The sequence below is a fragment of the Passer montanus genome, unplaced genomic scaffold, assembly GCF_014805655.1.
Source record: "Passer montanus isolate IOZ18808 unplaced genomic scaffold, ASM1480565v1 scaffold40, whole genome shotgun sequence".
NCBI lineage: Eukaryota > Metazoa > Chordata > Aves > Passeriformes > Passeridae > Passer > Passer montanus.
Window position 1 is genome coordinate 4,787,568 of NW_024368819.1, and position 24,972 is coordinate 4,812,539.

The following is a 24,972-nucleotide window of genomic DNA, read 5'->3' on the forward strand; positions in this document are numbered from 1 at the left end:
CAACACTACACTAAGCTAGAGATAGTGACATCTATAATCAATCTTTTTAAATTGAGAAAAAATTGAACAAAAAAACCACAATTCTGACCCTTCCCACACTATTATTTCAGTATTATCAGGCTCCAAACTACATTCACTTCCCATTTTACAAAATTGTATTTAAAGCTGAACTGTCTCATGGACAGGAAAAAGAACAGCAATGATACCATTAATCATTAATTATAAAAAAGAAGCCAAGTTCAACAAACATGAACATCTATTCATTTAAGTGTAGCATACAGATTTAAGAATCACCGTAACTAACTAGAGAAGGATGATGTTGAGAATAATATCTCTTCAAGGTACTGACCTAAAGAAAGGACAAAACAATATATCTGAAAGACTAGGTAATCCAAGAAAATGAATTTTTGTGGTAATACACCTGAAGTTTAGTGGTAATACATTTGTGTTAAAATAATCTATTGATTTTTACAATTTTTTTTTCCAAAAAAACTATGTTTGACTATATAAAACCTTCAAAAGTAATATTTTTTAAATGCCATCTGTTGATTTAGAGCTGTCATTTTAGATGCCATCTGTCATTTTAGATGGTCTGTAGAGTAGAGGATTTACATTGTAAATATAGAAAAGCTAAGGAAATGTCACTTAACATTTCCAAAGACCAAGAACAACCCTGTTATAAGAAAAACACTAGCCAGAGAGTCTATTCTGCAGTACTGCATATATCAGGTGATTGAAGGCATAAGCTTTCTGACCTCATATCTTAAAATTTACCCACATTTGCAATAATTTTCATGTGATGTTCAGGTTGTCATGTTTTACAGCTTAATTAGCAACTTTTCAAAAATTTACATAACGTAAATACAACTTATGGACTTTTCTCCTACACATTCACTTACTTTTTATTGGGATAATGAGCTGAGGAACAACAGGAAGGATCTTGCTTCCACCATGCTCCAGCAGGTCATGGACTCCTTGGCGAGCAAAAAATTCATATGGAAATTCTGTTTCACAAAGCCCATCAAAGAACAAAGGCAGAAAGTAATGATAGTCCAGATTTTCAATTTCTACCTGAAAATACAAAATAAATAAACAGATAAATGCAATTTTTCAGTACTAATACAATGTGATCAGGCCAACAGATAATTCATGCCACTTACACAGGCATGTTTAGTAAATAATAACTATTTTTTATCACTGCAGTATATATTGAATTACAGGTATGTTTTATGACAAGATATTAAAACACAGAAATATTAGAACTAAAGAAGAGAATAAAGATTAGTATACTTCCATATATTTTCACTTTTGGATAAGTCAGTACCAGATTCTTATATTCTTGCTTACACACTTTACTTTGCAAGTTACCAATAGGAATCAAAGCAGTCATTTTAAGAATAATACTCTGCCTCTTTCAAAAAAATTTGATGTTCTATCTTCACTTGCACACTCAAAACAAATAAGAGAAACAATCCTGTGAGCAACAAATATCCTGCTCAACACAAACATCAAGATTTGTACAATAATTCCATAATTTGTTGAATACTGACCTAGTTTATTTCCTATTAATTTCAAGAGCAGAATTATAAAGAAATTCCATGGTTCTCCACTATGAAGAAAAGGTACAGAAATTATGTCCCTATTTTTAATAGGAGTTTCCTTCCAATCCTAAATTACAATGTATGCTAACCTTAACAAGTCATGGAGGGATTTTGCACTCTAGTTTTCTTCCCTTTTCCTTCTTTTACCCATTAGGACTCTACTATAGACACTCAGGCTAGCCAGGGAGAATCAGAAGCTTGTTTATGGCCTGTCAAAGCTCTGAATACAGCTGAGAAGTAACTCAACAGCAATGAATTTTCTCTGAAAAGAATATGATCCTCCAAATCACTTGGAGACCAATCCATCTCTTTAAGAATGCACTTCCATCATTAAAACACTGCTTAGCTGCTACCCAATTTTTCCAGTGAGATTTGGTAGTATCCAGGTAAGATTCTTCACACCAAACAAGCTTTGTCACATAGGCCAAATTGAAGCTCCAAATATCCTAAATAAAATTTGTCAGGTTAAGCAAAACAAAAACCCCACCCACTGATTTCAGAACAGAAAACAGTCTCACTTCAACTGTGGAAGTCTGAACTAAAGCAGCCAAGAGCTGAACTTAACAATTCTTGGGTAAATCACACAGTCAGGAAGTAGCACATAGACATTCTCTGAGGCTATGGTTCATTTTCCTCCTTGCTTGACTGAGTAGATCTGAATCCTGGTCTGGCACACCTTAACTACTGACTTCAATCTTTCATGTTGAAACAGATCAATCCATGTAAATCAAAATTAACGGGAACTGATACTTGAAAGTAAGCATTATGCATTTGCTCTGAGTGTCTCACTACTGGCAGTCATAGTGCCAATGACATACTAACATAGCCTCACATGCACTGATTGTTAATCTCTTACAGGAGATAAAAAGGGCAATTGCATAATGCCTATTCACTGATGTGAATGAAATCAAGTCCCAATAGTAGATCATGCAAGAGAAGGAACAAAGGAAACTCGCACTTCCTATTTTGTCAGCACCATATATTGTTTGCTTCACTATAATTTTTTTTTCCTCATTGGCTTTTCATTTCACAAGAAAAATCAAATGGCTTTATAGTCAATATGGACCCAAGGAAATGGTCTCAAGTTGCTCCAGGGAAGGTTTAGACTAGATAAAAGGAAAAATCTCTTCACAGAAAGGGTTGTAAAGCACTGGAACAGACTTTCTAAGGAAGTGGTGGAGTTGCCAACCATGGACGTGGTCAAAAGGTGTGGCTGTGACAGTTGAGGACATGGTTTAGTGGTGAACATGGTGATGTCCAGTTGTTAAGCCAGCACCACATGGTTTTTTCCAACCTTAATGATTCTATGATTATATAATTCTGTGGCTATACCATGGTCAATTTGTGAGAAATTCCAAAAATAAAATACGTAACAAAAAGAAATTAAATATTATTATTAATAAATAAAATAAGAATTAAAAGACATTGAAATTCCTAAATTGATGGGGTTTGTATTTCTTGAGGACATTCAGCACACTACTACCAATACTCAATAGATGACAAAAGAAGTCTTCTCTAAAAGTCACAAGAAAGTTTTATCAGGTAATAACAGACCAGGAGGTCAAAAACTCATTGACAAAAAAGCAGGACCCAGAAGAAGCAGTTTTTCCATGTTTTCTGTCAATAGGACAATAAAACTTCCTTTGCTATTTATTTTTAATGTTTAATTTGTAATCTGTAATTTTTTAGTATTGAACATTTTAGTTTCAGGAAATTAAAACCAAAACCTGCAAAAGATTCAGATGTTAAAGAGAGAGACACAATTAATAATGTCAGCTTTTTTTTTTTTTAATGGGAGGTGTTTCACAAGGCAAAACACCTTACCACACTGTCTTAATGACACGGGGTTTAGAATGTATTCTATATATGGGTATTCGACAACTCTTTCAAAACGAAAAAAGTATTTCCACAGTGAAAAATGTCCTTTATACACATCCTTGTTAGGTTATTGAATCAGAACTTGTATCTATCTTGTTCCAAACACACATATGCCACGTTTCTTTTCTCCCAGTCTTCATTAATACCTCCCCTAACTGTAACTGCCAGATATTTTTCTTCTCAAAGATTTGGCATTTCTGGTATGCTATGCAATTTTTTTTCCTCTTTTTGTGCTTGAAATATGCTTTTTCTGTTTTAGATATGAAGAAAGCTTCTCTACTCAGAAGCTAATCAATGTTTTTCAGCAATAATAACTGGTCAATAAAATATATAATCCTTATCTATCAACTCTGTATTATGGTTGCACATTATATATACATAGGAATGATATACCAACTTTAAGGTAAATATGATTGCAGGATTTAAAAACAACTCAAATTTTTACACACAGCACAGAAGATTTATTATGAGAAATCTTTTACAAGATAGACATATGACAAGCCAGTGCTTATAAAGTATTTGTGTGTATTCCTCAATTAGTTCCAAATGCCTTAATGGCTGGCAACTAGCATGGCTCTGAAAAGGATTTTGATTTCTAGCTTATTTCTTGAAGTGTCAGCTGTCCAAGCACACAGGCAATTTTTACTTAGCATTTTTTTGCTCTATAATAACTCCCACAATATGGAAGCCAGAAATATTTTGTCTTACATTCTATGGTGTGAAACTCTTTCCTTCTGTGTTTACTATTTAGCTTTTGAAAGTGGCTATTATACATCTGTTCAGAGAAAAATGTGTTTTTTCTGGTTTTGCCTACAACATCCTTTTGTGTTTTATATCCACCCACAAAAAATGCTGATTAATGCTGAAATTCTTGGCAAACTTGTCCACATACGACAATAATGCTGTAACTATGGATTTTAAGAAGAAATCTCACAATAACTCTTATAAACTTCTGTACTAGTGCTTTGTAAATTTTGCAGACCTAGCCTCTGAATTTTCAGTAAAGAGGCACTAATAAAAATTAATATATATGATTAAATAACAAAAGCAACCAGAGAATGAGTAAAATCTTTTGTTTCATGAAACTTTCAGGATCCTTATATGTTCTAAAAGCTCCCTAGGTGAAAAACAATATACAGTTAATAACTGCTGCTATATTGTTACATAAAACTAATGTACAACATGGGAGGAAACTAACTGCAGAATCACAATCAATTTGTCCATGAGAGAATCTGTTCCTATGAAGCAGCCCATAGTGAGTGGCAAGTGTGCTGAGGCAAAGAAAAATCAGATAAAGATTCTAGATTGACAATAGAAAAATAAGATTTGTGGCTAATCTGCCTGATAGATGAAGAAAACAAACTATCTGAGAAAACTTAAGGTAAAGAACAACTTTGACAATAATGGTATCACTGGTCTTCCTTAAAGAAAATAATTTAAAATAACCTAGTAAACTACAAGACAAACCCGAATTTTGGAAAGTAGTGTTTAAGCCACATTATTTAATTTTTCATCTAATTTCACACAATTGATTACATAATACCATGTCTTTGATATTATTATCCAAAAACTGGATTTGATCTCCGAGAAACATATCTAATTATGTATGTACTCATTTAAAGTCTTGGTCTAAGGCATTAAAACCAAGTAACAAAACTCTGGAATTGTTGGGTTGATAAGGACAAACAGGAGTTTTTATAAGGCTTGTAAAGATTCTTTAGTAAAATAATAGTGTCTCTTAAGATTTGCTTTAATGTCTGTTTTTTAGGCTAATTAAAAAAGAAAACCAGCAACATTTGTGAGCAGCCTCAGTTTTTAACGTCCTTTCCATTTTTCTTTTTTTTTTCTTCCAAAATCCTGTACAAATAGTCAAGATGAAGCCTGTGAATTTCAGTTTTTGGTTTCTTGCTTTTAATATATTTGATGCATAACGGCACATTAGTTTTAATCTTCACTATGGAGTGAGTAATGCTCACTAGTATTTCTCAGACTTGCCTAGATAGATTTTTCAATACGGAAATTTTGCTTATGGTTCAAAACACAATTCCACTGTTGCATTTAGTCCCTAGAAATTTTCTAGCAAGAAAAAGTTCTCGTTTTAGTCTGCTGTATTTCACCTTCTAATAGGGTCATACTACAATGATTTTCTATTGAAAGAGGCTTAGTCTAAGTAATTACCCGTGTCTTATCAAAACAAACAAAAAGACAGTTGTGCCTGTATTTTCCATTCTGCAATGAAATGCTAAAATACTTATCTTCAAACAGATGGAAGATGATCAAAGTTGAAGAGATACAGATAATGGCAAGGGACCTAGTAGAAACCATTTAACTCAGTCAAATTGTATTTAGATCCTTTTTAATACATTCTGTAGATATTTAACTTCCCACAAGAAGTTAAATAACAAAAGAAAATATTTGCCTCTTATGGAAAATTAAAAGAAGCAATAGGAAATGTCATTGGAGTGTTACTACACTGAATATTTGAATTTAGCTTTGAAATAACTCCTCATGTAAAAATAAAACCAAAATCTAAACCCCTAAAAATACAGAAACATTAATACACAACAATTTTGAACTTACTGTATTTTCTACTACCTCCATGTTAGCTACAAAAAGAGCAGTTACTTGGGAAGACAAATACCATCATCCCAAAAGTCCTTCCCTTCTTCTCCCCACTTTATACACTGAGCATGATTCCACATGGCCTGGAATATCCTTTCTGTCAACTCATCTGTCCTGTCTGTGCCCCCAACCAACCTCCCATGTACCCCCAACTTCCTCACCAGTGTGGCAGAAAAGCCTTTAGCTCTGTGTAAGCCCTACTCAGCAATAACAAAAAACATCTTGATATTGTCAACTATCCATTCAGCACAAACCCAAAATACAGCTCCACACCAGCCAATGTGAAGTTAATTAACTCTATTCCAGCATGGTATGATAACCAAAACATTTTCTTTTCAGTTGCCACAGCTGAAGGTAACAATCTAATCTTACTGGGGTTATTGAGGTGAGGAAAATTAATAATCAACATGAAGGTCATATTATTCCCTAATAACTAGAGGATCAATGACTGGCTCAGAAATGGAAGCAAGAAAAAGGATATGAATTTGTGTAAAATTTCTCCAGCTAGAGAGAGTAAAAAAACCAGCCTGAAATCTCTTATAAAAGTAACATAAGAAGTCTTCTCCAGCTAGAGAGAGAGTAAAAAAACCAGCCTGAAATCTCTTATAAAAGTAACATAAGAAATGATTTTTATTAAAGCAATGTGAATCTCTAAGTCTGTGAGCCATGCCATCCAGAAGATAATCTAGCACATTTCTGTGAGGAGGGGATTTTAATCCTGCATTTTTGAGTCTTTTCAACTGTACTCCCAGGATTTAAATTTTTAAAATATACACCTCACTCATAATACAGAGCAGGAAATATAGAGGAGGATCAGGGTATCACCCAGGAAAAAAAACCCAGGACAATAAACCCTTGGATTATGGGATATAGGTCTTAAAGTATGATATGCAGTATTGAAGTGACAGATTAACAGCAAGGACTTCTGCTACAGTATAGGAGTTCATCAGTGTGACAGGAAATAGACTTGAGCCAACTAATTAATCATTACAAGCTACCACTACGTTGCAGCTATGAAAAGGCTAAATATTATTTTAAATGTATTAGCTATTTCTAGTACAGAGAGGAAAGCATTAAGGCTACTACACAAGGCAGTCATGAGACCTCACTTGTCATTAGCATCAATTTGCCTGAACATGAAAGACAGAATTATTCTCATTGATTCATCATTGGAAATTACAAGGAAAAACTGATATATAGGAACACACCAAACTGAAAAGGAAATTAACTGCTAACTTGTTCTCATTTATTTGGATTCTGATAACATTAGATTTTGAGTCAACTGATTTCTAAAACTGCATGTGAAATATACGATTCCTTCCATAGAGCAAATAATTGTAGACTACACTTCAAGGACTTCTTTCTTTTAATTGATGGGAAGCATTATAAACAAAAGATTAAGCACTCTTAGGAAAGGGCTCTGTAAACATGACTCTGACAAAAGTAGAACATACCTGAGAATTGTTCATGTGAAGCAAACAATGGACCACAAGATATACTTTAGTCTGATACTGGGGTTTTCTGCTACTTCAGAATGTATGGTTATCTACTTACATCCTTCTTGCTCTTCAAAGGCTTGCTGACACATTTTCAGAAACAGTTGTTCTCCTTTTTCTTTATGTGATCTAGTATGATGTTTTTGGAGTTTCACAAGCACAGTAATGTAAAACTTTAGATTAAGAAAATAATTTCTCTGCATTTTGTTCATCTCTCATGTTTGCAATTGCCTAATACAAGCATTGCATGATATATAAAAATCAATTGCATACTTTAAAGCCACACAACATCACATGTAATATATACACTTACACTGAGAGTTGAAATGGAACTAGTGACTCTGTTGGGATCTGTAGCCTGGTGGTAGATTAAGTTCCACCCCCCAGATTCAGTTAGGTACCAGCAAGAAGCAGAGGACAACTCTTGTCCTTCACCTCAGACTACACAGAATATCATCGCAAAGAAGAAATGTTCAATTTTGCAGACACTTCATCAGACATTAGTAGACAACTCTTTTCTGACAAGGAAAGCAAAAAAATACTAAGCCTGTCCCAGGCAAGGGGAGGACAAGCTCTTGTCCTTCACCTCAGAATACACAGAAGATTATCATCGCAAAGAAGAAATGTTCAATTTTGCAGACACTTCATCAGACATTAGTAGACAACTCTTTTCTGACAAGGAAAGCAAAAAAATACTAAGCCTGTCCCAGGCAAGGGGAGAAGGAGAAGGGTTGGTACAGCCCCCTCTCCAAGGCTGAGTTTGAAGGCAGAAGGACTTCATGGAGCTGGCTGCAAGACTCTCCCACTACCTTCTGAGGAAGAGATATTGATCTTCGATCATTTACTTCATGCAGTATGAAGTTCATTTTAAACAACTTCATCAGAAGAATGAAGCAGTTGGTTCATCCCCACAAAACACACACAATGCAGTAAGTACACCAGTAAAGAACTAATTTTATATTTTTTTAAAATAAACATTCTTTTGCTCAAAGAAGGTTTGCTACTATTTTAATAGGATGAAGCCTAACATCTCATGTCATTTTTAAAGAATTATGACGGTAAATCAGATGAATGTCAACTGATTATATCGCATTAGTGAAACTAGTGGCCAAACTACTGCGTTTGTTTTATTTTTTGATGTTCTTTTCCTTTCTATTGGCAAATTTTTTCATGCATAGCTGTTTGTCAAATTAACTTGAAATTATATGGTTGTAATAAAAATAACACAAAGCACAAAAGTTAGAGATAAAGAAGAGCACTGGGAAAAAGACATACATAAAAGTGTCTGCAGGAAGAGTTAAATTCAACTTGCTGAAGATTTATTTTGTTTTAATAATTAAACTATAGCATAAAATAACACAAAACCACCTACAATGTAATGTACAACTAGAATCCATCCATCCATTTTTTGTCATGTTTGACATATAAATGTAATGAAAACCTGGCAGTTTTATGGTGTTGGAAATTGTGGAAACTTAAAAAAGCATATAATGAAATATTATCATTTATATTTTCACACACAATTTAAAAAATAACAGAAATGACAAAACCAAAATAGAATAGTGATTTTTCTATACTAAGAACATTTTATGATACAGTTCCTATTAGCTTCTGATGCAACATTTATCTCATTTATGACAATGACACTTCTCCCCAAGAAAGAGCAGGGTCTGAACATTCCCACATAACCATCCAGAAAACTATAACAGAGTGGATGAAATGCCATGAATGCTGTATATCTAAGCCAGGAACTCTTGCATCTTACCAACAAAGAAGTTATGCAGTCAAATCTTCCTGAAACAAGGTGGAGAAAGGAGGACCACAATATGTCCTTCTTCACTAACTTCAGGACTAGTACAGAGGAAAACCAAAACGTTCCCACTGCCTCCAAGCATGTTTGAGAAAGAGCATGGACCAAGAGTAGCTTTGGAGCAGATGACTGCCTTGACGGGATGAGGTCAACCACCAGACATCTTTTGGCCCACAGCTTCCACGAGACCTACAGTGGCTATGAAGTTACTTCATCTTTTTCAGTCATAACCTCTGGGAGCCAAATACCTGAGACAATGCACTAGCAACACTGAAAGGTCCCCCAAGGTAAATTGCACACAGGTGAATCAAATCCCAAGCAAACAAATTCCAGATATTGACAGAACCCAAGATGAGGTCAACCACCAGACATCTTTTGGGCCACAGCTTCCACGAGACCTAGAGCGGTCTATGAAGTTACTTCATATTTTTCAGTCATAACCTCTGGGAGCCAAATACCTGAGACAATGCACTAGCAACACTGAAAGGTCCCCCAAGGTAAATTGCACACAGGTGAATCAAATCCCAAGCAAACAAATTCCAGATATTGACAGAACCCAGAAAGAGAAGGGAATACTGCACCACCTGCTGGCTGATACCAAACACTGTGAAGGTGTTTTATTTCAAGAACAAACAATGAAACAAAATAGGTAGGACATTACCAAAAATGTCAAGGTCAGATTTTTGCACTAACCATCTGTGTTGCCATAGAAGAGTTAAAATCCTCCCCTATGAAAATCCATGTTATTTCAAGGAAGTCAAAATTAAAGAGTAGCACAGTATTTTCAGAACTCATAAGCAACAGCACGACTAACAGATGTTTGCATGGACTGTATCTATGCTTAAAACCAAAACAGGGTGTGAGTCATTCTCTGAGCCCGATGCTCAGTAGTATGGAGGAGAAAATTGCTGTACACCTAAATGCTTTGATTTTTCATACAAAACAGGGTAGTTGACTTTAAATTATATACTACAAATAGTCTTGGTAGCTGCTTACCCTGAATCATAGATGAGCATTATCTAGGCAAATAAGCACTAGACAGAATCTTCACAGGGGCTGTACTATCTGCATACTTAAGCAGCGCTATGTCAACGCTCAAGGCCACACTGTAATAAGAATAGCCCTGTTAGTTTTCTAGGACACATGTGGATGCTGGCATTGCCTACACAAACTGAGGTGGAATAAAGAGCAGAAATCCATTTGAAAAAATAATTCAGTAGAAGTTGCCATGCATAATGTCACAACATACACCACAGGACAGGTCATAGTTGAGACAGCCATGATACACAGCATACCCTCATATAATTTCAGAAAGTTTCAACCCATACAGAGTAACACCCTACCACATCAGAAGGCTTCAGGTATCTGCCCATACACAGTAACACAAGGTGACTTCAAAAGACTGCAAGCCTGTGCCCTTCTTAGTCTTTAGCCCAACCTTTTATACCCCTCATGTTCATGCACTGCACCTGTGTGCCCTCTGTTCCCTTTCCTGACTGGCCAGTGCACCTGGGCACCCCATGCCTCATTACCCCTAATACTGCCCACCTGCTTTTCACAGCTGTAGCCTATTAGGGATGAGGCTCAGCTGCAGCCCCACTCCCAGTTACCACAGCAGACCCTTTGAAAATTGTATTCAATATATCCAAGCGTATATAAGGAAAATTTTAGGTGTGCATACCTCAATGAAGACTATTAAGGAAGTTGAGTTGATTAGACAGTATTACTTTCAGAAAGTTAAAAAAAGCCCCAGTTTGGGAGATTAGAGTGGCTTGTGGCATCTGCCACGGGAGTCTATGAAACGAGACACCTGAACATAACTTTTACATTGACTGTAATTGAAAATGGCATTTAACAGTTGGAAAGAAGTCTTCAGTTGACTTTCAGTCAATACATCCATATGACCTTTGCTGATTTTTTTTAATAATATGCTGTAAACAAATTCAAAAGAAACTTAAATATTGTAATTACTCATTTGCTTCTTTGTGGCCTATTTATTTACCTGTGATAATTTATCAACCTATAGAAATTTGGATTTCTGCACACACTGCCATGCCAGCCCATACAGAAGTTTTCTTCATACATTGGGTTCAATGCTAGTGTTATGATAACTGAGTACACTCATAGTGGTCAGGTAATTCAAAGATCTTTCTCAATTTCTCAATACCCATAAAAAAATCTCCTCAGGTATACAAATATAGCACTTCAAGTGACCCAATTTAGAACTTTAGAAATTGAATTTAGAACTCCTTCCTGATGTAGTTCTGATTTCTTTATTAAACATTTATCTGCTCTCTCAGGGAAACTTTTTTTCGAACTGTTTTCACTTCATCAAGACAGAGTAAGTACCCGGAAGAATGGAGCAGTTTTGGTAAAATGGAAAATATTAAAATGGACTAAAGTACTCAAAGGCTTTATTTTGTTGGGTTAGAAAAGTAACAGACAAAATTGTTCTTTAAATTAAAAAAAAAAAATCTTCTGTAGTGTGGGTAAACCCCATGATCATTTGCCTAAGTTCAAGTGAAATTTCTTATAGTAAAATGTGTTTTCTGACTTAGCAACTGAACAAGTTGGTAAAGGATTATTTTCTAATTAGAACCATGACTAGCAACCCTGCTTTAAATATCTTTCTCTTTGGCATAACATATTTTATGTATTTCTTTTGTTTCAATGCTAAATTTATATTGAAAATTCATGTGACCTGTGATGCTGAAAATGCATAGTTTTAGAGATTTTTAATTTGTTTACGGAGTGCATATTACTGAGCGTCTAGATAAATTTAAGAATGAAAAATTAAAGCATTGTATTAGTGCATTTTTCTATTTTAAAAGTAGTCTTTAATTCTGGAAACAATGAAACAATTTTAAATTATTTTCCCAAGATCCCAAAACCTTTCTTACATTTTGTGGATCTACTTTGGAGGCATATCTACAGTCTTCATGGAAACTTGCAAAATGCTCCTTTTAAAATACATGTGTATTAATATGTGTAATACATGCATATAATTAATATGTGAACATACTACAGATATTGTGACAGTGTTTGCCAATATAAAATCCTACCACTAACACACATGAATTGAAGATAAGATAATAATATTCTGTATATATAAATAATAAAAATATTTGGAATTTGTATACCAAACTTAAAAAATATTCCAATCAACTCCTTTCAAAAACAGAAGCTATTAAGAAATCAGCTAAATTTTGTGGTTTTACTCAAAATTTGACTTCTCCCCATTAAAAAAAAAAAAAAGTATCATGTTTAGAAAGATTATTTAATATGGTACTCACTTGCCACAGCAATGCTATAAATTTTAACCATGCAGAATACTGACTCAAGAACTTTTATTCAGGCTAGATGAAACTCTTCTGAAAATTATGGGCAAGGACAAACTACCACAGAAGCTCAGATAAATAACAACCATAGAATATGGCAATGATCGTTCTGGCTGATTTTTTATTTTCTTTGAAGGTAATAAAAAGTGTAAACCAAAGACAAATTTGTGGAGAGTAAACTGAACTTTTATAAAATAACTATCAGTTAAATAAAGTAAAATAAATAATGGCAAAATGGTTGCTAGCACAATGCTTTAATACCTCTGCAAAGCTCATGAATTACATTATACAAAATACAGTATCACACAGCACAGTAAGTCAGAGTACATTTCACAGGATCATTGCCTATTTTTTTTTGTCTTTTCTATTCAATTTATCGGTGAAAGATGAACTGTGCCTTTCTGTGTGTTGCAGTCTGCATTTTAAATGAACAGATTTTTATAATAGCAGTTTTTCACTAGATGAAACAAGATCAGGTCAATGATTTGCAAATCATCTTTTAAAAAACACACTGAGGAGAGGTCAACACATCATGTTATATGTGTTTCTCAGATATGGTATTGATACATGCCTTAGGTATGGATCTTCATGAGTTTACTTCATAGGATGATTTTTGATTGATATATCTAAGAATTTTATGTTTAAGAGAGTTTCTAAATTCAGAAGGAATGCTGTTCTGACATTGTCCAAAAGAATAAATGACAACAAATTATGGACAAAAACTTGAGAAATTGTGCCTATACATGTGGATTTTTTTTCCCCAATGCTCTCTTGGCCATAGCTACATTTATTGACAGTTAAATAGCATATATAAATAAGCAATGTCAGTAAGTTGAACATAAAAGTTAAACGGACTAAAACCATTATTAAATATAAAGGAAAGGCTACAAGTTTAAAAAATAATTGGTTTCCAGGTCATATGAAGTATAACTGCATAATAGGGGCAGAAGGGACGTTAATGCAGGTAAAATAAGCCACTGTATTTGGTTTACTTTACATTGTGTTGTGTCTAGGTCCTATATTGGACTACTTTGCCATGTCAGCACTCATAGCTCATTTATGGTTAATATGGTTTTATGCCAAATTCATAGTCAGGTTCTCAAGTATAAATTCCTATGTATTTTTTGTTGGTTAATATGGCTGCAAAGTTTGGGGTGATCCTATTAATGCAACCATTCCTGCACATTCTCTAAAGGTAAAAGTAATTTTGAAGAGAACAACAATGAAGATCTGTTCATGATCCATTTCCGGAAATTGAATTAATTTTTCTCAAATAGAAATCTCAAGAAGTTACTAAATCCTAACAATGTAAGTTCTGCATAGCCATGCAAAGTAAATTGAGGGTGCCCTTTTTTTAACTAATCTTCAAAATAACATTACTAATGATGGTAAAAGCCTCTGACTGCCAAGGCAGGATCATCTAAACCATCAGAAAATCTCACTGCTACATTACAGACTCTAATGAACAGATAAGGTCTCAGAAATGAACAGCCAAAGCTAGGAAAGAAATTCAAAATTTTTTTGAATACTGGGATAGCCTACATAAGATACAGCATACAGGAACTGAATGTGAAATTTGAACTTCTTGAAAGTTGAACTTCTGAAAAATAGATCAGAATGCAAGATAACTTGTTGATGGAGACTTGGTCTAAATGTGGGCACTGCTAGCATCATTAAATGTAGGAGCTTAACATACTAGTTTTATGAATCTCAAACTACATTCTGAATGAAATACAATATAGTCAGACTGGGAAGAAACGTGTTAAAAATCTTACTTAGAGAAATAAATCAAAGGCATTACATAGTATCTATACATTACAACTATAAAAAGACTTCACTAATGCAATAGGGATCTCAATTTTTAGAAATCTCAGTATACAATAGTCATCCAATGAAGAAATTCCTTGTGCTTTCTCTTCCACAGACCTATTTCTTTAGCAATCACTATAACATGATGTGTTTACTATGCAGTATGGTTAAATCTTAGCAATCTTACTAGGAAATCTGCACTTCAGAGAGAAAAACAAACAAACAAACAAACAAAAACAAAACAAAACCACCAAAAAAACCCCCAAAAAACAAATTAAAAAAAAACCCACCCAAAAATCCAGAGAGGATACAATGGACTGAATTCCAAATCAGTAGCATTTGGGCTTTAATCACTGAAGTTATTCCACTGTCTCCTTAGCTACCAAAACAATGCTATGTAATAATAAAAAAAAATTAAAAAAGAAGCAAATTTTGATCAATTTTTCCCACTCATTAGGTAAATATTTACAATATGTATTTTATTAAAAAGTAATTAAATTTTTGCATAGCTGTCCAATTCTTACATTGTTGTAGTGATACTTCAGTAATTTCATTTGAAGTCTGAAAAATACAGTGAAATAAATGCATGTGTCAGTGATTTTTCAACATGAAACTCTCTTTGGACTAAGCTGAGGCATTTTCCCAAATCAGTACATTAGCACTGTTTGTATTGTCTCAGCATTGGGGCAGGAGATTAACCTTGCTGTGTCATGAGCTAAACCCAAATGCTTGTCACTATGGTTTTTCCACAGATTTTCTTTTTTCGAGTATGTTTTATTTGTCAACAAAGGCTTACTTATCACCCTACTTCAATAAGCTTCCAGGTGGCTTTTAAGCTCAGTAGGATTGAGATGCACTATGAAGACTAATATAAACATATACTTTTATGCAATGTAAGATACAGATAAACCCAAAAAGTGAAAAAAAGAAGTAAATTGGAATCTGATAAAGATTCATATTAATAGCTATCAAGTGGGTTGTGGAATGTAAATTTGAAAACAAGGTGCACACGTATTGCTGGAACACTATGGAAAATCTACTACAGTATTCTTTTTTATTATTTCCCATACCATCATTAAGTATTAGTTATGCCTAACAATACCTTAAGAGGCAGACAATTAAACTTCTGCAGGAATCCAAGAAGGTTTTAAGTGGGCTTAATCAGGTTTTTAAAAGAGCAACAAATATTTTTGTTATTTGAATAAACAAAATTATATTTGATAGACCATTCAGTGGCTGCTACTGTACTTACAGCTTTGTTCCTACACTACGAAATTCAGTAAGATCAATTAAACTTTATAATAACTTCCTCTAATCACACCAGACAAGGACTCAAGGTGATATTCTCATAGAATAAAGAACACTAAAAATAATTTAACATATTGAGATTTAAGTGATCATAATCAACTTTCAGACAACACTCTGTTAAGATTGATGGTTTTGTTTTTATCTGCTCTAGTACTATCATTATAACAAAAGATGTCTTCTTGACAATACCCAAAGAGGTCAAAATAACATCTTTAATATTTAGACCCCATTTCCAGTGTAAAAACATTTATTCCATTTTATTAACTAAAATTGCCTCATATATAAAGTCTGGAATTTCAATGGAGAATTAGGGATATGATGTTGGACCAATTCTGTACAGGAACCAGAGAGCAAACTTGTCATTTATGTTGTTTTTATATAACTGAGCCACTAGTTTAAGCCCCCATGTCATTTGCAAATCCAGCTGATGGTCCTACCTCAGTATCTCAAGCAGAGCGAGCTTGTCTTTGCCAAAGTCAAAGTAAGCATTAACCTCTCATTTCAGAGAATGAATTTACATTATAAAACCAGAAGCCATGACTCCATTTCAGATAGAGGTAGAATAGTTATGGAGTTTGGCACACAGGTGCAGGTTTAAAAAATAAAGAAAATAAAGAAATATATATAAAAATATAAATAAAGAAAATAAAGAAATATAAATCTGTCATTGTAAATCAGAGCACCAAGCCATCATCTCAAATCTCATAATGGCTAATACAGATACTTCAGTAGAAGGCCAAAAAATGACTCTTAAAAACCTGTTTCTCCCTCATACAGATGAATGAAGCTTATAAGCTTATAAGGATGAGTGTATTATTCAAATTGTGAAAATTTTATTTAACCAACAACTAAGGTTCTGATTCTTGAGAAGAATAATTTCTTAGCCTCAGTGGTTTCCTGAAAAGGATGCTTTTCACTGCATGAGGATTTCTTATGCATTGTATTATTACCATTTGATCTTTTCTTAATTTCATACTTGCAAGCATTGTAGTTTTCCTCATCAACATATTTTGTATTTTGTCTGCCAGTGGAATATGCTCTCAAATAAAATTACAAGAGCAAAACATCAGGTCTGTGACAGTAATACCCAATCCTTAAATTTCTTAACATCACACAAATATAAGTTCTAAGGCCCCACCAGTGACCAAGATGTGGTTTAAACTGCATCTGAATAAGAACAGCTTCCAGCTCCTCAGTACTAGGATAATTTCTAGCTATGTCCAGATTCCATGCAAGGGAGAAAGTATGAGAGCATGCAACCATTTCCTCTCTCAACCTCTGTCCTCTTTCTGAGGAAAAGGCACCTAAACAGGGGGGTTGGGAAGTGTCCATTGTAAAGCCAGGCCACTCAGTGTCCCACGATATACTGTGCCAAACATCTAGTTCACAGTCCAGAAATAAACTAAGATTGTATCATCATATTCATGACAGTTTGGTTCAAGGACCAGTGAAAATCCCATCTGATTGGTCAGAAGCCAAATCCTCAGTTTATTCCAAAGGCTTGTTAGGAACCCTAATTTTTAAGTAATGGATTATTGTCATCTATTACCAAACTGATGAAACATTCAGGAGTACAAATTTCATGATACAAAAGAATAATATTGTATGAGCACTAACTCCACCATGATTCAATACAGGATATTTTACTAAAAACAGAATAGGTATCTAATAACTTTCACTTTGAGAGCTCTCACACTCTTTGTGAGACCAGAACAATTAAGAATGGAATTCACATTCCATCTTCCTCTGTGGCACACGGCCTGAGTAGGCCTGGCTATATCAGAACTAGTGTTTTGGAATTATTAAGCCAGGTTTATGATTTCACATATAAAATTTAAGATCTATTATTAGACTCCTCATGGTTGAAACCACATTAATAAATACACTTACTCATTTGTATCAAAACATTTTGAACAACTAATTCTTTGGAAGGTAACGGGTAAGAACACAGAAAGATATTTGTATTATTGTTATTGTTATTATTATTACTATTATTACTATTATTGCTGCTGCTACACTGTTCCATGTTTTCATCGCTTATATTTTCTTTAAATACCTTATCTCCTATAGATTCTTAGAATTACAATTCTAAGTCTTTAAAAATAGCTCTTTCCATGTCACAGTGCCTTCAGCTCCCAACAGCATTATTAACTGCCACATTCAGCTTAAAAAGAAAAAGGTCAAGGATTATTAAAAAGTACATCTGGAGGCAAAACCAGTTGTCACTTCTTCATGTAACTTCAGCCAAATACATCCCAAATAACTTCTCTCAAGAAAAATGCTTATAACTGACCTCTTCATAACCTTGAGTTCCCCAGATACAAGCATAGGCTTATCTTACAAAATGTATTTATCATTTTGGGGAAAAAAAGTATTTATTTTCATCATACCAAGCACATTCACTGTAATCACACTAACACTTCAGTTCTGAATTTAAACTTCCTGCCATCTCCAATATGCAAAAGAATTGCCGTTTAGCCACCACACAAAGTAAGGAAGTTATGCACCACTAAAACACCAAAACAAAAGAATCTCACAAAACAGAAATGGAAAATCAGCAAACTGTCTTTGGTGGTAGGGTAGATTTTATATTAAAGACAGCAAACAAAGCCATACTTCATCCTTAAGTTTTCAAACAAAGCTAAAAATAACATCTAAATACAGTGAAGGGTAAGTTATGAAAAAAAGCTTCTCATTAGTTGTCAGCTAAGAGTAACTTCAAAAGCAGTGCCTGAGCATCCAGTAATAGTTTTCTGACAACCTCCTTATCTCTTACAAGCTGTTGTGAGAGCTGAATCAAACCAAAATGTCAGGAAAACTTATTTCTAACAGTGTGTATCAAAGGAATCACATGAATCTCATCTGTTAACAACTCCTTTTCAGATCACGAAGAAAGGTTAAGTTTAAATAATGAAAAATAAGACAGAAATCTACTTCTGTCACCTGCACCTGTGGGGTTTCCCTAGTTTATTTGTTTTGTTTGGTTGGGGTTCTTTACTATAATACCACAGAAATATATTAATGAGGACTTAAAGATATTTCAATTCAAAATATCAAACACTTCTAACTGCATCGTGATTTTGTGGTTCCACATTTAAACATGATATTTTGGAAGCAGAATTGAGACACTATCTTCTACTAAACTTTCATTTTCCATTTTTTTCATGTGACAGATAGTAATCTATTATCTGCATTCACACCTGCTTTGTAAACATATTTATATTGACAGCTTCCTGAACACGCTGTTCACGAACACACTTAATATAAGCTCTGGCTGTAAACGTTTCAGAACACATCAGAATTCAACGTAAAAATTATATAATTGTTTTTAAATATTCAGATTTTTAGAAAAGTAGGTGGTAGTATATGAAAGTTTAATTTTATCTTTTTTTGTAGCTTTTAAATTTACCTGAACATGGAAAATAGGTTTTTTTTTCTGTTGTTTCAGATTTTTTTTCTCTGCTTATCCAGAGAAAAAGTCACAGGATGTTGGACAAAATCCCTCTGTAAGACTAATGTAACATTTGAGTAGTAATTATGGTACCTTCCAGATTATACAAAACAAGGCCCTTACATTGTGAAGCCCCTAAAAGCTCATGTGTGTAAGTACGCTTATATCTTCCTTTTTTTTTTCAAGAGTGAACAAAAGCAGAAGGCAAGGAAAAGAATTTCACCAAGATTTCCTACCATAGAATAAAATGCTCTCCAGATGGCTGAGTAGAAAACCACTGAGATGAGTAAAGTGGAAAAAACCTTAATTTTTTGTAGAAGAAAGTTTCACATCCTCAGTCATACAACCTCCTGAAAATTGTGTGTTTAATCCCTCAATAAAATTCTTCTGAAAATATTAGCATGCAAACAGTGAATGTGACAAGCCAAAAATCAGATTATGACATTAAGACATTCAAACATCTGGAACTTGAACGTCTGAAATTATTCCGAAAATTTGTACAGCTTTATTGCGCAATATGATTCCCACACCAAATGAACAACTTTTGGCAGCCAAATTATTCTATATCCAGAGTTACAGTGACAAATCCTAAAAGGCTTTAAAAAACCAAGAAAAAAATCTGCATATATATACATATCCATACGTTGTTTTCATCACTTGCTATTATGTTCAATACTTTTAATAATGTTTTTAACTGGAGTGAAATTAAAGATGAGGAAATAGGTTGCATCAAGCTCTAGAGAAACTCTTATTTGTACGGCATTTCTTACTGACAAACTGTATGATCTCTGTGGAACTAACAGGTTTTGTAAGCATCATGTTGGGAAGTGTATGCTTTATGTTTGTGTGTGAATGAGGAAGGCCAGTTTTTAAAGGAGCTAATGAACTTCTAGAAAAGGGATAAAAACTCTGGGGTATATGTACTATGCAGAAAGCTTCTTCTATAGAGAAAGCCTGAAATTAGGCTTTTAGTCAGAGTGCAGACTAAAAGAGCATATGTCATGAGTTGAACTTCTTTCCCATTCTCGAATTCCCCTAGTATTTAGGAAAGCAGGACTTCACGCGTCCTTGTAAATAAACAAATCTGCATTAAAACATGAACTTCTTTAACACTTTCTCCTCCAAGCTAGAAAGATGTGCAAAACCTTTAAGTCCAGTTAATTACTTTGGTCAAACCCATAACAAACAAGTAATGTATCTAACTGGAACAGAATTATTTTTACATGGCATATAAATATACTTGCAGAGGAACACAGTAAGGACACAAAAATGAAATAGCCCAAGGTTATTTTCACAATCATATAACACTGTGCTTCATGCAGTATACTTATCAAAGAATTCAAATAAATTCAAGCTGAAGAGATAAAACAAATCTTGAAGAGGATATAAATGTTCCTTTATATTACACACCATCTCCATTTAAAGTCAGCTTTTCTCTATAGAGAAAATGTTTTTTTAATTTCATTCAGACAATTCCTGTCTAATTGACCCAGTGAAGCAGTGAAACCTTCCACTCTTAATTTTTTTTAATTCACATTTTCCAGACTTGTGTTCTGCAAAATCCTACTTACGAACCCTGAAAACAACAACACATGTTGACTTGGAACACTGTGATATCACAGAATAAATTACTGGAGAAAATGGACAGAAATAGGAAGTTTCATCCAGCCAGTTTTGAGAGGTCAGCTTCAGTCATTCTACAGAAATCAGACTGCAATTGGAGTGAGCCAGGATACACCTGAAATCTAGAAAGGCAAAGAAAGAAAAGATGTTGACTAGAACAGGACCAATGGACGTCTGACCCCTGGGCATAACCAGGTATCATCAAAAATGGTCAGCAGGTATACAGGTATACAGGCACTAAACTGGTTCACTGACAGAGAACTAACTCGAGCATGCAGGTCATGAGGGCTGTAGAGCCCGGTACAGAATAGAAACAATTCATTGGGAAAAAAAGAGCAGCTACTAAAAGAAGACACAAACTTTTATTACTTTTTATATAAAGTACTCTCTAAGAAGTTTGATAGAAAATGAGACACCATTATGGTTTATCTGAACATTTAGAAAAGTTGGGGTTTTTTTCAAACAAAATAAATTTTCTGTGGAAATCTAACTACTGAATATATACTATGATTTATTACATAGACAAGAAAAGATACTACTAGAAGTCTAATATTTTTTTCTACCACACACATTAAAACATAATTTCCCAAACTGTTCTCATAGAGAAATGTCTACCACAGAAATAAACTTATTTCATCACTTCTTTATTTGACTCCTGCAGAAAACAATGCATTAAATCCAGGTTTATTTTTGGTCTTTTACTAATATTTTTGTCAAAAATAGACCAGTATTTAATGAAATAGTATGTTTAAAAATAAAAATATATTTGGCATTTGAGCAAATAAAATCTTTGAATTCTGCTTTAATACTACTTGGATTTCTTCAAGCTTTCCCTATAAAACCTAAAAATCAAATTTACTTTCATTTCCCACTGCCTTATGAAATAGTGTCTACATTTTCCTATAGAAATATAATTTTTTAATGCAGTTTGTTTGGATTGCTTCTGAAAGTACAAATTATGCATTACAGAATCAAAGCCGCCTATGCAATGATGTCTTAGTACAGAAGGTGTCATCTTTTCCTGATTGAATTTAATAATTGGCATTAACTGGTGGGACAACAGAAGAGACAGAATAAGGAACAGTTAGGGCTCTCAGTCAGACACTCTACTGATCTTATTTAAAAAGTTGAGACTCATATATTAATTGTTATTGTTAAATTAAATTCAATAGATGTATACAAAATAACGAAATAGAAAAATGTTTTAGGTTTAGACTTTTTATACAAGACAATATAAAAACTTTACTTAAATCAAGATGGATTAGTTTCACTGCATTACACTTAAACCAGATGTATTTCAAACAGAAAAACGTGGAATCTAACATGATCTATTTTACAGAAAGTCATGATTTTTTTCCTTCACTGTTTTCTTCCATGATATTGTCAAATTGATTTACTTTAGGGTTGCTGTCTTAGTTCTATAAAAATCCCCCACTGAACTGAATATGACACCTTTAAAGATGTTATTTGGGCTTCCTAGTGTGATTTTAACCTTATAATGTAGCTACTCACTGTGTTCTTAGTTGAGGCCTGCAACAACTCTGAATGGTCTAGATCAAAGAACAAATATGAATAACAGAATAGAAGTGCATATTCACTAGTATTAGAAAATAGGGAGTTTGTTGTAATTTTCACCCCTATAGAAGACTTCCCTTTGCCTCTGCCGTTCCAGACTTCCTTTTACTTTTTACAGATTAAACTGCAAATCTCCTGTTTATAAGATGAATATTATAATGGATATTGGTGTCTGAAAATGTACACAGCTTTAACACTTCAAAATTGTTCCTGCAACTAGACCTATAATTATTTAATCAGTAGTTTATAATTATTTAATAGGTAGCTTATAATTATTTAATCAGTAAACAAATATTAATGGCAATTTTAGATATATACATATAACTATATAGTGAGAGAGTATAATCTGTATTTATCTATCTTGAGTGATAACAGGTTCTAAAATCACTCTACATAAACAGTGGCTTTCTTCTTGAGGCTGACATATGAAGAGGATATCAACCAACTTGCTTGCACACTTCTGCAATTATAATCCCAGAAGATCTATGGAAGTTTTCCATAAATGTAATTTTTCAAGGCTAATTTGTTCGGGAAATATTCTCTGACCTCTAATGAACATATTCACTGATCAGTAATACTTGACTACATTTTTTGCTCCATAATATTAAACACAGAATGTTGTATGAAAGACAATGCAGGCAGGAATATTGACTGTGTCAAATACAAATTTTAAGGCCAGCAGAATGAGTGAGGGGATTCTGCCCTTATACTCTGCACTGGTGAGACCCTATCTGGAGTGCTGCATCCAGTTCTGGGGTCCCCAGCCTAGGAAGGACATGGGCCTGTTGGAGCAGGTTCAGAGGAAGGCCACAAAAATGATCAGAAGGATTGAACGCCTCTCCCATGAAGACAGACTGAGAGAGCTGGGGTTGTTCTTCCTGGAGAAGACTCTGGAGAGACCTCGTTGTGGCCTTTCAGTACTTAAGAGGGACTTAGAAAAATAATGGGATGAACTTTTTTTGAAGAACTTACAAACATAGGAGAAAAGTTAATGGTTTTAAACTAGAGTCAAATTACATCTAAGGAAGAAGCTTTTTATTATAAGGGTGGTGAGACACTGGAACCGGTGTCCCAGAGAGAAGGTGATGCCCAGTGCCTGGAAACATTCAAGGTGTGGCTCAGCGGTGCTCTGAGCAACCTGATCTAGGATAAGTTGTCTGTAGGTTGAACTATGTGACCTTAAAAGGTCCCTTTCAATTCAAACTATTCTATGATTGTATTATTTAGCAAGGGAATTTACTCAAGTTTGAAAAGTGTTTTTCCTTTGTGATGAAAAACTCAAGTTTTAGCTAAGGTATAAAAATCACAAAATAGGTGATAAACTCCTTTTCTTATTTGCAATGTACAGGCAAATTTTAGTGGATTGCCAATCTAGTGTATGTATTTGAGTATGTACTTTCTAAGTCTGGGAAAAAGCCATCAAAGGAGATATCAAAGAAGATGTTGTGGAGCAGACAAAACAAATCTGTATTAGACTCTCCTCCTGCCACTGTTTGAAACATGTTGCTGAAGACTTGCAGGTGCAAGAAATGCTAAGGTCATAGAAAGTTATACTTTGTTAGAAAATAAAGAAAGTAAACCCCTACCTTTCTTAAAGAAAGAAAATAAACCCATATCCCTATAAATTTAGTTTTAAAAATACTGAAACAATTTCAGAAAATCATCAGAATGAAAGTCAAGATCTAAAAAACCACTTGATCCTCTGCACAATGTTAAATTCCCTCTTTGTATATCTGCACAACTGAATTCAACACTTTTTCAAACTTTAAATCTTACATTCAATGCAAAGAATGAAAGTGTAAAAGATTGGAATTTCAGTTATTCAGGCACCTGTAAGTCTGGTAATTCCCGACTTTCAAGTTTAAAAAGCTTCATCTTAAATAATGCTCTTCTAGCTTGGCCATCATATGTAGTCCCATGAGATAAGATATTTAGTACCAGATTTTTTATTCTCCATTATTCCATATTGTAGGAAATAATTAAATTATTTTATAATCTACATATGTAAAGTGGACATTTCACTAAAATACCAAAATATGATTCTAAACAAAGATCACAAGGTACCACTGTCATAAATGTCATAAAATATAAAGGTGATTTTGAATCATGGAATGGCCAATTTTACATTAGCATTTTCAGATGTACATTGTACAGTGTATAATGTGATTTTGTCTTGGGCTAAACATTGCAAAGAAACTTATCTATGAGATCTGGCAGAGAACCTTAACAATGGAACTGTTGTGACAGTACTGAAGACTGTGAGGTAGATTTTTGTCCTATTTAGAGAGAAGGGAAGTTCCGGGAAGGGAAGTTCTGGCAAGGGTCCTTTCTTTCCACTTGCTGTGGAAAGGACCTATAATGACCATCTAGACCAACTTCCTGATCACTTCAGGGATGCCAAAAAGTAAAGCATGTTAAGGGCATAGTCTAAACGGCAGGCATCAGTCACCTCTCCTGAGTT

At 34.0% G+C, this 24,972-nt stretch overlaps 1 protein-coding gene across 6 annotated transcripts in view; it reads right to left on the reverse strand.

The window, feature by feature from the left end:
* Positions 1 to 24,972, reverse strand: part of PACRG (parkin coregulated) — a 214,331-nt gene that overhangs the window by 103,736 nt on the left and 85,623 nt on the right. For all 6 annotated transcript variants that reach the window (XM_039718874.1, XM_039718873.1, XM_039718876.1 and 3 more), the window contains one exon: positions 900 to 1,071. In XM_039718874.1, coding sequence (XP_039574808.1) covers positions 900 to 1,071 — 172 coding nt within the window. The remainder of the gene's footprint in view (positions 1 to 899; positions 1,072 to 24,972) is intronic.